This window comes from Phoxinus phoxinus, assembly GCF_949152265.1.
Source record: "Phoxinus phoxinus genome assembly, chromosome: 2".
NCBI classification, from domain to species: Eukaryota; Metazoa; Chordata; class Actinopteri; order Cypriniformes; family Leuciscidae; genus Phoxinus; species Phoxinus phoxinus.
The window spans coordinates 3,540,817-3,555,283 of NC_136877.1; the positions used below are offsets into that span (position 1 = coordinate 3,540,817).

At 37.9% G+C, this 14,467-nt stretch overlaps 1 protein-coding gene across 7 annotated transcripts; it reads right to left on the reverse strand.

The window, feature by feature from the left end:
- Nucleotides 1-942: 942 nt before the first annotated feature.
- drd4b (dopamine receptor D4b) lies at nt 943-13,902 on the reverse strand. Of its 7 annotated transcripts, none has more exons than XR_013795028.1 (5): nt 13,330-13,843; nt 11,937-12,049; nt 9,323-9,918; nt 4,558-4,668; nt 961-1,830 (listed from the first exon to the last, which is right to left on the reverse strand). XR_013795028.1 is itself a non-coding variant. In XM_079590459.1 (5 exons), the coding sequence occupies exons 1-5, from the start codon at nt 13,576-13,578 to the stop codon at nt 1,628-1,630; spliced, it is 1,134 nt and encodes a 377-aa protein (XP_079446585.1). In that variant the 5' UTR covers nt 13,579-13,716; the 3' UTR covers nt 1,497-1,627. The 7 variants fall into 7 exon arrangements, 6 of the variants coding, with proteins under 6 accessions (XP_079446584.1, XP_079446586.1, XP_079446588.1 ...); XM_079590459.1 differs by having other exon boundaries at nt 1,497-1,830; nt 4,558-4,596; nt 13,396-13,716; XM_079590457.1 differs by having other exon boundaries at nt 1,497-1,830; nt 4,558-4,596; nt 13,330-13,716.
- Between the last annotated feature and the right edge of the window lie 565 nt (nt 13,903-14,467).

Sequence of the window (14,467 nt, forward strand, 5' to 3'; positions counted from 1 at the left end):
CATCGGAGCGGCGCGGACCGATCAGAGCTCCGGGAGTGTGTGGAGAGCATACGACTCCTTGTGCTTTTGGATCGCTTTCGCAGTGCTTTGATGTCACGCGGCGATCGGTCTGCGAGAAGCCGAACCATCTCGAACAAGCCTGGTGTGTTTTTGTTTGGCGCTGCCGCACTAGCGTTGCTGGGCAACATGAGATGTATACACAGTGACGTAAGATCTGGCTCTGTTTTGGCTCTCTAGCCTGTGGAAAGGCAAACCGGTTCTTAGAAGACCCGTCAGTAGAACCAACTCAGAACCGGCAATAGCTCTAGCTCTGAACCAGCACCTGGTTCTTGCTGGTGGAAAAGGGGTATGTGTGATGCGCGAGATGCTGGCCAATAATGAGCCGACGCTCTAGCCCGAATACCCAGAAGCGCTGCACTGTTTACACTACGTCAACAGTGTAGGAAAATTAAGCGATTGTTGAATAAAGTCGTTAGTTTAGGGTTTTTTTTGTGCACAAAAAGTATTTTCACCGCTTCATAACATTAAGGTTGAACTACTGTAGTCACATGGACTATTTTAATGATGTTTTTACTACCTTTCTGGGCCTTGAAAGTTGCAATGGCGTTGCTGTCAATGGAGGGACAGAAAGCTCTCAGATTTCATCAAAAATATCTTCATTTGTGTTCCGAAGATGAACGAAGGTCTTACGGGTTTGGAACGACATGAGGAAGATTCATTACTGACAGATTTTTCACTTTTGGGTTAACTAACCCTTTAAGACCCTTGCTTTTTGGAAGCTTAGACTGGTTTTGGTTGGGAACGACAGCTCAATGATGGATAGACACTAAGCTAATCTCAAGGTTTCTGTCTAATCTATATGTACTCAATAAAAGTAATTTTTTTGGAAGCACAAAGATCTTGGTGATTCTTAAATCTCTAAGAAATACCAGCGTCAGGCATACTGGAGAAGAAACACTTGATCATGCAGACGTTTTATTTATAATTCAATAAGACAGGGAAAAAAAGAGAGACAAGTGGGAATTCTGCCCAGGTGTCTGATCCGTCTTCCCCGCGCACAGATGATGAGCTCAACGAATATAAGGCTAGAAGCCAAGTATGGTAAAATCCTTAGGGCTTTTCTGGAACTTCATTAGACACTTTCTCATGATGTTTTTGAACCTTCACAGAGAAGCATTAACCCGCTTCAAACCTCCGTCTAGTGGTTTTATCACACATTTCTGTTTATAGTAGTTTTCAGCTTCCAAGTTCAGATGAATGAAATCCAAACTCAAAGCTGGGCTAATGAGGGCTTGTACATTGTGGTCTTTTAATTTAAAATCTTTCTTGTGGGCAATAACACCTCACAGATCTAAAATATGCAATGCATTATATATTTTATACCATTAATCTTAGCTTAATTCAGACTGAGGCATATTTTAACAGAGCATGGCACATTATAAAATGATGCACAAATGTTCCAGGCACCACTTGTTGTATTGAAAATAAGTCCACTATGTATAAAATATGGATGTAGGCACAACGAAAGTATTGGCAGGATTAACACAAAACAACAAAATAAAACAGTTCCACTCAAGAACGAATGTCTTTAGCATAAATGACGGCATTATGAAGCGCTTGGTGGATGTCACCAGCAGCGCGGGAGAAATCCTCGGAAGAACTTCCTGAATTCGGTGTTGAAGACCGTGTAGATGATTGGGTTGAGAGCACTGTTGACGTAACCCAGCCACGTCACGGTGCTCATCAGCTCTGGAGAGATGTGACAGGACTCACAGCGGGCTCGAGTCGTGTGAACGACGAAGAACGGTGTCCAGCAGAAGAGGAAGACACCTGTACATAAGATCACACATCAGATCCAACACGATCTCATGACAGTGCGTATCTATACCATGAGTGTTATTTCTCGTACCATTTATACGGCAAAAATGTGTTTTTTTTGCGTGCATATGCTACGTACTGAAACCCTGTAAGGATTAGGGGTGGGGAGTGCATAAGTGCGTATCAGGGTTATTATCTTTAACTAAAGACTAAAACTACACTCTAAAAAATGCTGGGTTGTTTCAACCCAATGTTGGGTAAAATATGGACAAACCCAGCCGTTGGGTTACATTTTTAACCCAATATTTGGGTTTGTCCATATTTTACCCAAAATTGGGTTGAAACAACCCAGCAGTTTTTAGAGTGTACTAGAAACATTTCTGGTAATTGAAATAAAGCTGAAACAAAATGAAATATAAACCTGTTAACACCTTGAAACACCTTGTTAATCTGTTTACACATTACACATTAATGTAAACCTGTTAACATTAATGTGTACCTTGAAATGCAATGGATAAAAGCGTCTGCCAAATGCATAAATGTTAACTGTCACCCCACTTTTTGGGCATAGATGTGAAAATGCACTAGAAAAACTCTCAGCAGATTATTGCTGAAGTGAAAATAAGTTGAAATTTACTGTAAAGCAAATGCACTGAACTAAACATTTTTTAAAATACAATACAGTATATATTTTATAAAATAATGAAGACTCTAAAATTGCTATAAAATTAAAGCCACATGTCTAAACAAATTGTGTTCCAAATTTGAAGTTGATATCACAAAAACTGAAGCTCCTATGAGATTGTATCAAAAAAAGTTCCTGTCACAACCTCACGTTTATGACAAAACAGTCGCCAAATATGGAACCTTGAGTTTCAAACCTTTCCGACAATATTTGTTTTGTTTGGATTATAAAATAGTGTAGAACATTTTGTAATATGAAACATGCCCATGGGAGGAGCCCACTAAAAGGATTTAAAGTAGGGGGAGAGAGGGGTAAGATGAGCCATTTTTTTTTACTTCTGTGGTCCTCAAGATAAGAGAAAATTAGGCAGAAGTACAATGAGAGTATCTAAAGAAATTTCAGGATGTTTCCTATTATTTTTAAATGATCGAAGTACATTTATGACAAAGGGTTCAAAAAATATGGCTTCCGATAATAAAAAGTATTCATGTGGCTCAATTTACCCCAGGGTCAGTTGATCCAAGTCAATGGATAAGTTGTACCAGCTGAGCGTAAACTGACCATCTAACTGAATCAGAATCAAACATGTGAAATTGAAATAAAAGAAATTAAACCTGAAAAAAATAAGTTTTTTAATAAAATTAAAAAAGCACATAACGAAATTACAAAAAATTAAAACTAAAAATACAAAGATAAAAGCTAACAAAGACATTTGGTGCATTTTTTTTACCAATACATAAAGTGTATAAAAAATATATATTACGTATATTTTACAATATACGTGTTACTTGTAGTTACTAGTATACACTAAAAAAAGTTATTTGTGAAAAAATGTTCAAAGTAAATCCTAGACCATTTTTTTTTTCTTCAGTTTAGCAATAACTATAACCCTAAACTACACCCCATGACCCTATAGTAAGTACATGTAGTTAATTATTATTACTCGGCACTCACATGTATAATTACACTGAGATACGGACACCTTAAAATAAAGTGTTGCACATTTGTGCTTTTAAACCCACTGGAATGTCCATTACTGTAAATGTTTTTTTTGTTTGTTTTTACAAGCTTGAAGTAATTGAAGATAATTCTGTGTGTTAGACGACAACATGCCATTATGAACGTTGTGGTCAGAGTCCTGCTTCTTTTCTGATAAAGAAAGAAAAATGAGCAGCCAGGGCTCAAAATATTCAAGAATGACTTTAAGAGCTCTGGAAAGCTTAGGATAACCCAGAAACCTGCAAAATCACGCTCATTAATTCTGCATTATGCAATGCTGACATAAGAATCTCTTGCGCAAGTGACCAAACTAAGTCAAATCCAATGTTATGAACAACGCTGCACTTATAAATCAACCTTATGTTATGGATATTAATGTGCTCCTCCAGTGGCCTCTGCTCTGCTGAATTATTCAAGTATATTAATGGTATTTCTATAAATACCCAGTAATGGAGTTAAAATAAGTTTCAGATCATCAGCATAACTGCATGTTTCTGTGATGCAAGAAATGTTTACATCTTTGGAAAAGTTATAACTTCCCCCAACCCTTGAATCCTCAGGAGGTGAAAACTACACATTCCTCAACTGTACTCGGGAAATATGGAAAATGTCTTGTTACTTTAAGCAGTAATTTCTGACATGTTGATGTAACCAGTAATCAGGTCATATTCAGTCATATTAACTCTTTCCCTGCAAGTGTTTTTTTTTTTAAGTTGAGAAAATTTTGTTTTTTAAAAAGACTACAACATGTATCTGCAATACTTTTATCGCTTGTTTCTCATGTTTATTGTAACATTGAAACATTCCAACATTCCATAACATTCTAAATTGAGCTTGAAACTGTTCATTATGATTTTACCACATAAAGCACATTTTAGGTTACCTGACAAACCTTCTTTTTTTGAATATTGTCCGAATATATATATTTTCTGAATACTAACAGAACACAACAAACAGTTCAGGATGTCCAACAAATATAGCGGGGTAAGCTGTGCCACTTTTTATTTAAAGAGATAATTCCCCCAAAATTGAAAATGCCATCATTATGTACTCACGTTTATGTTCATTCCAAAACTTGTTTGACTTTCTTTCTTCTGTGGAACACAAAGTCTGGGTTTTTTAAGTAAATAGGGTCCAATGTTGGCTAACATTCATCAAAATATGTTCTGCAGAACAGAAAAAGAAAGTCATACGGGTTTGGAGTAAATCATGACAGAATTTTCATTTTTGAGTTAAGTATCAATTTAGGTTTTCTTCTAATCAAGTAAAAATGAGGTCAACTAAGTAGAATTATATTTCAAGGATGGGTGCTATAAACAAAGAAAGCCTATGTAATATAATATAATAATAAATGGGTTTATAGAAATATACTTATCCCTTGATAGGAATTAGTTTAATATTCAGAAGAGTGCAACAGTATGTTTTTTACCCAAGATGCATTTTTATGGGTTTCAAAATAAACATGATTTTCAAAAGTCAAAAAATATTCGACATTTTTGACAAGCTAAACATATCAGTTTCTGAACCTTCCAGAATCAACGACACTAAAGCACTCTATATTCAGAATTCGTTATATAGTGAAAGATTTGTAAAATGCAACACTATTTGCTGAATGTCTCTGTGTTAATGAATGGTGTCCCAGAAATGAGGTCAAGGCACCAGGTGAACCATGACATCATAATTGGATAGATGGATTTGCCTGTAGTTGGTTTTATCCGTGCGGTCCAGGGAAATTCAACTTCTGTGGCAATTTCATGCATAGTTTAGACGTTTATAATTACATCCACAAACTAATTAGGCTGCTTTGTTGATAAAAGCTCAAAAGTCTTCTTTCATTCTGCTCACATCCAAGCGGAAACTTTCCGGTCTCTCTCTTGAATCCAACACGGAAGTGACTTAAACTGCAATTCATCGACTGGCCACTAGAGACAGGCTCCAAAAAAGAGTAAATCCCATAGACCCCCATGTTAATTTGCATTACTTTAGGACAGAAAAATAATATGTTTACAGCCTGGTGCAAAAAGTGGTTTTGGTCTATATAGCTAATTTTGCCCTTCATGACAACTGTGAGGGGGGTGAATTTTTTTATAACTCATCCGTTTAAATTATATTAAGCTTTAAAATTCTGCATAATTAGTGGCGTGGCCATTTGAGTGACAGGTGGATTGCCGCTGCTGTCAATATTTGCCGTTTGTCTGCTGCACTGTAAACAAATATGGACGTAGTGTCTGTGGTGTCACTCGTAGTGTTTCTGAAGAGCGTTATTGAAGCCCAGAGTGGGCGGAGCCGGCCGTCGCCATCCTGGCTGAGCGTCACTCCCGGATAACCAAAAATGGGTAAAGAGGCGGATTAGCTGAGGTGACGTGACGCTAGCAGACAAACGGCTAGAAGTGACATCAGTGACAATCCACCTGTCACTCAAGTAGCCACGTCCTTAATTATGCAGAACATTAAAGGGGTGGTTCAGGATTTTGGACATCGGACCTCATTTTCAAGTTAGCCTGGTTGTTATTCATCAGTGGAGATGAGAACATCATTTTCAAAAATGTTCATCCAGTCCTTCCAGTTGCATAGTTCACCGATGCTAGGCTAGCGCGAGTCAACGGTATAAGCTAGCCTGCCATTAAAAACTGTTTTACCCACTCCACAGTACACCAAAATCAAATAAATGATAACGCCAGACTGTCGATGTAAATGTCTGTTGAGAGAATAATGTTAGAAATCAAACTACCCTTTCATTGCATTGCAATAGTTACATTTTGTTCCCTGTATTTATTAGCACAGTCTACAGCAGCGGCGGAGTGATATTAAGTTACCTAGGCAACCGAGAGAGTCTCCACATGACGCAAGTGTATTTACCTGCCGCTGACACTCATCACTACAAAAGCAGAGTAAGAAGAGTAAGATTTCACTAAGAAATCAACACAGGACTATGGCCACGTTTGAAAGCCATGCCAATGTTTCAGACTTTGGAGACGAGGAATGTGTTTTATTCAACGAACCGTACATGTATGAGCCGGAATACACAGACGAAGAACTAATCGAGATGGATGCTAAAAGGGCAGAAATTGAACTGTAACGTTATCTCCACTAACGTTGTCATTGTCATTCTATCAGTTATGAAAGGGACTAGCTTCACAGATAGCTATAGTAGCCTAACAAAAGTTATTACCTGTTCATCTGCTGTTGGTGCATATGGAAAGACGGCTGGAACTGCATTCCTTGTCAGTGACTTATGAACGTTTCGATGATGGGGGTTTTCAAAGTCGTGTGGTCTAAAATAATCACTACAAATTCGCAACTTTAATAGTCTCTGCCGGTGTCTCGTTGTCCAAGCCAGCAGAAAGAAGTCACAGTTGGTTCCTTTCTGGGTCTCTCAATGGAAATTTGTGGAAACTTTTTGCATGACCATCTATTTGGTTTATTTTTACAATTTCGAAATGCACAACGAATCACCATGTTGCCAATTCCTTAGTTTACAATCAAATGTTTTTCAATATCGTTGTTCATGGCTACTACTAGCTAGCTAGACGGGTCTGTAGTGCGCGCTTCTGTTCTGTGTTTACTTTTCGGCGCAGTACTACTAACCGGAGCAAAGTAAAATTCCGCCGCTGCTGAGAATCTAGTTCCTGTAAATGTAATGCGATCATTGAGATGTAAGAGTACCGGTAAGTTACTTTGATTTCAAACATTATTCTCTCAATAGACATTTACATCGACAGTCTGGCGTTATAATTTATTTGCTTTTGGTGTACTGTGGAGTGGGTAAAACTGTTTTTAATGGCAGGCTAGCTTATACCGTTGATTCGCGCTAGCCTAGCATCGGCGAATTATGCAACTGGAAGGACTGGATGAAATTTTTTGAAAACTGTCTCCACTGATGAATAACAACCAGGCTAACTTGAAAATGAGGTCCGATGTCCAAAATCCCGAACCACCCCTTTAAGGCTTAATTTAATTTAAATGGATGAGTTATAAAAAAATGCACCCCCCTCACAGTTGTCATAAAGGGGAAAATCAGCTATATAGACCAAAACACCTTTTGTACCAGGCTGTAAACACATTTCTGCTGTAAAGTTGTGCATTTTAACATAGGTGTCTATAGTCACGAACGCCAGTGAAGAATCCTCTGTCGGCCACCGGAGGTCTCACTCTCCTGAATATTAGCGTTGGCTTTGAACTACATTTCCCAAGAAGCCACAGACTGTGACTGATTACTGCACACCTGATCTTCATCACCAGACTATTTAAACCCTGCCTGTTCATGCACAATTTGCGAAGTCTTGTTTGCCCCGGCTGCATTTCTGAGCATTATCTGGTTATTGTATCTTCTGCCTGTGTTTGGACTCTGCCTTGGTTTACAGTTTACGACTCTTCTCTGCCTGCCCCTGATCTCTGTTTCACTTGGACTCTCACTTCTGCTGTTAACTGCCTGCCTTGAACTTTTGCCAGCTTTGACCACGTTTGTTGTTCTGTCTCTGATATTGTTGTTCGCTCTGGTATTTTGACCCACGCCTGTTTGTACACTGAGCTTGCACCTCTTGCAATAAAGCTGCACATGGATCCTACTCAGTCTGAGTCTTCGTCACATCTATAGATCCCTTTTCAGTTAGTAAACATGGTGAAATTTTTTTGTGGGCGGAGCTTAGGTGGTTGCAGAACGATCCCTCTGGCTGCTTCACTAATGTAGTTTGCCAGTTTTGTTAGCTTGTTTTTTAACAATGACTGGAGAAAATCCGATTTTATCTTAATGTGCAAGCTCACACACACTGTCCAGGACCGCGATTGTTATTTGCAAAAGTTAATTTTAACGGACGGAACCAGATTGGCCGACCCGTACACGCTCCCTCAATGATGGACGATCTGACAGGATTAACGTTAACGCAGCCTCCGGTCGAGTGCCTGACTTCTACACCGACCCGATAGAGAAACCGAGCATAAGAGAAACTGAGTGTATATAAATATTTAGATGCCAATAACTATGTGCTGAATGGTCACGTACAAGACTTGTGTGGTACGACCTGAGGTTCTGCATATCCAGCGCCAAGAAGACGACGATGTAAAGAGTGACATTACGGTGCAATTTTAATTATGTGAATATTTTCTAGAAATAAAGATTCCAGATACAGCATATTCCGTTTTTAACTATGTATTTGATTACTCTTTCTTACCAGGTTCTTCAAAAAGTCTAGTCACAATCAATCAAAACAATCATAGATGATTCACAAATAATCACAATAATTTAGAAAACATGCGATAATATTTTAAATTGGAGCCTGTACTCCGTCGATTCTAGAACCCAACAACACAACAAGATGACATTTAATAATAATAATAATAATTTAAGCTCCTTATTATGTAGCTGAATCTGTGCTGTTTTGTATTGGCCGCCTCCAGTTTTCACTTTGTTTTGCCTCCAGCTAGCGCCGTGACGTAACGGTGACGTCAGCGCAAAAGGGGTCTATGGGATTGAGTCTCTTCTTGGCCAGTCGATGAATTGCAGTTTAATTCACTTCTATGTGGGATCAAGAGAGACCAGAAGGTTGCCGTTTGTCTGCTGTCTGTTAGCGTCGCGTTACCTCAGCTAATCCGCCTCTTTGCCCATTTTCGGTTATCCGGGAGTGACGCGCTGCCAAGATGGCGACGACCGGCTCCGCCCACTTTGGGCTTCAAAAACGCTCTTCAGAAACACTACGGGTGACGTCACGTCCATTTTTCTTTACAGTCTATGCTCACATCACATGAATTATACAGTAAGTACTTTCAACTTCCACAGGACAGACAAACAAACACTCACAGAAGTATTATTTCAACACTTACCCACAACAACAGGTAAAACCCTCATGGCTTTTCTCTCCCGTCCATTGATCTTAGCCCTTTTCTTTCGCTGAGTTGGCTGGCCGTGTTTAATGCCAGTGTAGGCCACGGTTTGAATGGGGCTGTTTGTATACTCCGGTGGGAAAGGGCAAACGGGCGGTTTGAAGTCATCAAGCTCCTCAAGACTGGACTGGGCCAGATCTCGCTCAATGACCCGGGGCAGAGACACTGTTAGAGATCCCAATGGTGGGAGAGCGGCAGCAACCGCTGCATGCTGTAAACTACGGCAAGCATGAATACTGTTCCTCAGTTTGGCTTTACGTGCTTCTTCCCACTTGCGCAAACCATAGAAGATCCCAAAATACAGTAGGAGCATGATGGGGCACGGGATGAAAAAGGAGCAGACGGACGAATATACCACGTAATTGTCGTCTTCCAGTTTGCATTCTCTGGGATCTCTTTGAGGAACATTGTTTATCCCGAAGATGACGGGAGAAGCCACAGCCAGCGCCAAGAGCCACGTCGCAGAGAGCAAGCCCATTTGCCGATAGTCCACGTACTTTCTGTTGTAGTTAAGCGGTATGGACACGGCTATAAACCTGTTAAAATGATGCATATTCAACTTTACCATCTGGATGTAAAGATATTAAAGATGTCAAATCAATAACGACTTCTAAGGGGCTGTTTACACGACACCGTTTTCAACTAAAAACTTTAAACTTTTTATGCGTTTTGGCCGTTCGCTTACACGACAACGGCGTTTTGGGTGCCTGAAAACGCAAAGTTTTGAAAACGGGTTTCATTGGGGTTGTTTTGATAATTTACGCGGAAAAATCAAAGGAAAAACGTCACGGCAGGTAAAAACAAAGTTTTTTTTCACTGGTCAATTTTGAGATTTTGGGCTATTTGTCTTCAATAACATGTCTTCTTTAAAACTTGTGGTGAAAAAAAGTCCAAAATACACATTTAGGTCTTTATTTTACTACACTTTTACTATTTGCGTCTGTAGATTTCTCCGAAATTCAACAAAAGTTGGCGTTCTAAATCAACGCGCTGCTCTGCGATCTTGGATCCAAATATGGTCATTTCCTTTTTATCAGCAACCAATCGTGAAAGTACATTGGGCATTTAACTCTAAAAGCAAAATCTCATTGGCTGATGTAAATTTCTGACAACGTGATTGGTTCAGATGCATCACGTGACGCGCTCTGACATTTAGATGTGTGTTTTTGACTTTTTCTGTTCAGTTAAAGGCCATAATTGCTGTGTTTATAAGTTTTGATGTGATTTAGGTGGTTTGTATTGTTGTTGCTAATGATTTGATGAGATATTGTGTCTGTAAATAGTTGTTTCCTCTAAAAAAAAGTATGAATTTTTACATTACAAATCTTTAAATGCCTTTTTCTCAAAATTATTTTTTTGTCATTCTCCAGTATACATCTCAGCCTATGTAGCACCGATGTACACCAAACTATCCAGTTTAGCAGTATTCTGAAGATATGTTCAGAGGGATTTGTTAATAAATCATTCCTGGCCTGATTTATGTGACATTTTAATCAAAAGAATATGGCAAAAATCGATTTTTTTAAGGCTATGAACAGTATATTTTGATTTCCTAGGTAATGAAAGCATATATCCTGAAATCCCTCTGAACATCTTTTTTCATCTTGTGTGTAATCAAAATGAAAAGAATTTTGCACCTGGCTTTATCATAAGTTCAGATCTATCTACCGAAAATATATGCAAAATTTAGCATATTTAATGAGATAATGCCTAATTTGCATAATTAAACATACAAATTAAAAAAAACTTGTAATACATTTTTTTTATGAACTTCTGTAAGTAATCAACTGAGGAAGTTTCATGGTGATATCTATTATTTAAAATGTTTACCCTATTCACCTGTAGTGTCTCGCCTTAAGTACAGTATATCGGTGTCGTGTAAACGTACCCTACGAGCCATAATCACAACAAAGCCAAACGCTGTAGACAGTGGTTCTCAACTGGTTTTGCTTTAAGACCCACACTCTTAAAAAAAAATTTTTTTTAAAAATGATGCAACCGTTCGTTTGCATCAATCTTTTTGAGTCATGACAGCTTCGAATTAAATTATGTACTCAAACAACAAACTACATTGAGCTAGAGGAACTTCATTCATTTGTGACATAAACACAAAATTTTAAGTTGATTACCGTATTTTCCGGACTATAAGTCGTACAGTAGTGCTTCTACTACTGTAAGTAGCCAATGAATTTGTCAACAAATAAAAAAATCAACAAGATGTTTAGCTTATTTGTTATATTATCCTATGTTAGATGCATTTTATTATTGTTATTTTTCTGCTATCAGATCAGAAAATGGTCCGTTTTTGGGTCACGACTCACCAGTTGACAACTGAATAATGCTAATCTCAACTTTCTTTAATAAAGTCACTCACTGATTTGCTGGAACATGGTCTTACGCACTATAAGAATTCAAAACCAACATGACCTGCTTCTGCAACCCTGATTAGGTCAAAATAATAAGCTAAAAACGGCCTCAGGGCTCCCAAAGCAACTTTTCTCTTTCCTCAGGAAAAGCAATGCTATGCAATATCAATATGATGGGAAATTCAAACCTGTCCACACTGATCGCACAGAGGTTAAATATAGACGCTGTACAGAGCATTACATCCATGGTCATTAGTCCATCACAAAGAGCCACATCCAATGACCAGACACCACCTTGAAACTGGAAAGACAGATGTCAGAAAGAGTATTAATGAGCATAAATGAAGGAAAACAACTGCACACTTCCCTACATCTTCATTACTGCAATTCATTTCAAACAGGTAAGCAACAGTATTGAGACAGATGGCATTCGGACTGCCCTTGATTCTCTAAACGAGTCAAACTAATCTAATGAGCCTAACAACTAGACCGATTTAACACCGGGGCAACTGGAGGATAACAAGATAAGTGGACTAAAAGAGATAGAGAATCAAAGAGGAAGTTAGAAGCCTATAAAGTAACTCTTTTCAAATATAGGCTACGTATGAACATGCGTACGTATGTGGGTGTGTGTGTGTGTTTGGGTGTAATGCATTACAGTAATTACTGTAATTGAATTGTTTTTCCATTAAAAAGTAAGGGATTACTCTTGTTTTTCTGTAATTTATAGAGTTACTTACGATGTATTTGCAATAAACCCTTATTTAAAGGCTAACGATCAAGTCTAATATTAAAATGTACGTTTTTAATGCAACCCTCTCCCTTGAAACACTTTGGTCAGTTCAAGAATAATTGATGCAATTTTATATTATTTATTTGATAGAATTAAAAGAGCAGTTCCATGTGTATCCTTGTGTATTTCAACTGGTCGAGGTTGATTTGGGATTTAGAAGGTAATTACTAATAAGTAATTAGTACTTAAGTAATGCAATACTTTTTACAGAGAGTAATTAGTACAGTAATCTAATTACACTGTTGAAGATGTAATTAGTATCTAGTAATTTATTACTTTTTTGTATGTATATATATATATATATATATATATATATATATATATATATATATATATATATATAGGCCTATATACACATATTATATAAACACAAACTTCATGTTAGATGTGATTAATCACGATTAATCGCTTTAACACTAATATAGGCCTACATAAATAAATTAACCCCAATTATGATGATTATGGCTTACAGCTTATGAAAACCTTTTCACAATATTCTAATTTTGAATTTATGTTTTTCATAAGCTGTACGCCATAATCATCTAAATTGTTACAAATAAAGGCTTGAAATATCTCACTTCGCATGTAATGAGTCTATATAATATATTAGTTTCACCTTTTAAGTTGAACTACTGAAATAAATGAACTTTTGCACGATATTCAAATTTTTCGAGTTTCACCTGTATACCAAAGAAAACGGTTTTTACGCGGAACCATGTTTGGATCATGAGGACTTTAACAAAACGCATTACAAAATGAACTTCTCATCATCTAAACGCAGGACTTACCTCTGCATAGACGAACAGAGGTAACACCAAAACTGCCAGCAGCAGATCTGCCACAGCCAAACTCACAATGAAATAGTTAGTCGTGGTCTTCAGGGCTTTTTCCTTGTAAACACTAAGGCAGACGAGCACGTTTCCACAAATGATCACAATAATGAGCGAAACCCCGAACACGAGAGCGGGAACATTGTGCGTCGAGAGCGCGGGTTGCAGAGAGCTGATGTTCGCGCTCGAGATGTTGTTCACAGACATCGTTCCTGATCCGAGCGAGAACGGCTTCTTCTTCTGGGGAACTTTTCATAAATGTCTCGTGTTGTCCTGTCCGCTTTGGTCCATCTCTGTTCATCTTGTGTCCGTCAGAAGACGAGCCATCTACTGTACATCAGCAGCTCTGAGTCTGAGTGTGTCGCGGCTCAACCGGCTGTCTCTCCTTAAATAACACAGTCGGATAATCTGGGAAAGTCGCTCGCTGCTCTTCATGTGATGTAAACTGCGGTCAATGAAAGTTTTCAAGGTTGAAAAAAGCGATATAAACCGCGCAACCAATAGTGACTCACTTGCAGGCGGTCAGTCTGTGTGGGAAAAATCTCTACACCCACATAAAAGCGATGTTTAATGTAATAATAACATATTTATCGCTATTTGTAGGCAGCTGTAGAGGTATGGAACATTTTAAAAGAGAATTGCGACTTTTTATCTCACAATTGGTTTATACATCGCAATTCTGACATATTTTCTCAGAATTGTGAGATATAAACTTAAAAAGTCCAATTCTAAGAAAAAAAGGGAAAAAAATACTGACTTTATGACACGCAAATGCGAATTTATAGCACGCAATTCATACTCAATAGGCCTACTCACAATTACAGAAAAGTCTGATGTAAACGCGCAATTGTGAAAAAAAACTGAATTGTGAGGTAAAAAGTCGCAATTAGCCTACCTTTTTTATTTTTTATTCTGTGGTTGAAACAAGCTTCCAAACTAATTAAACTAATTGCATTAGTTACTTTTTATGGAAAATAATGTTACATAAATGCAAATTCATGTACGATTAATAAAGTGAGATTAAATACATAAAGTAGCATAGGCCTATAGCCTATGCATTGTTTATCATTTTTTATTATTGCAGGTTTGCGTAATA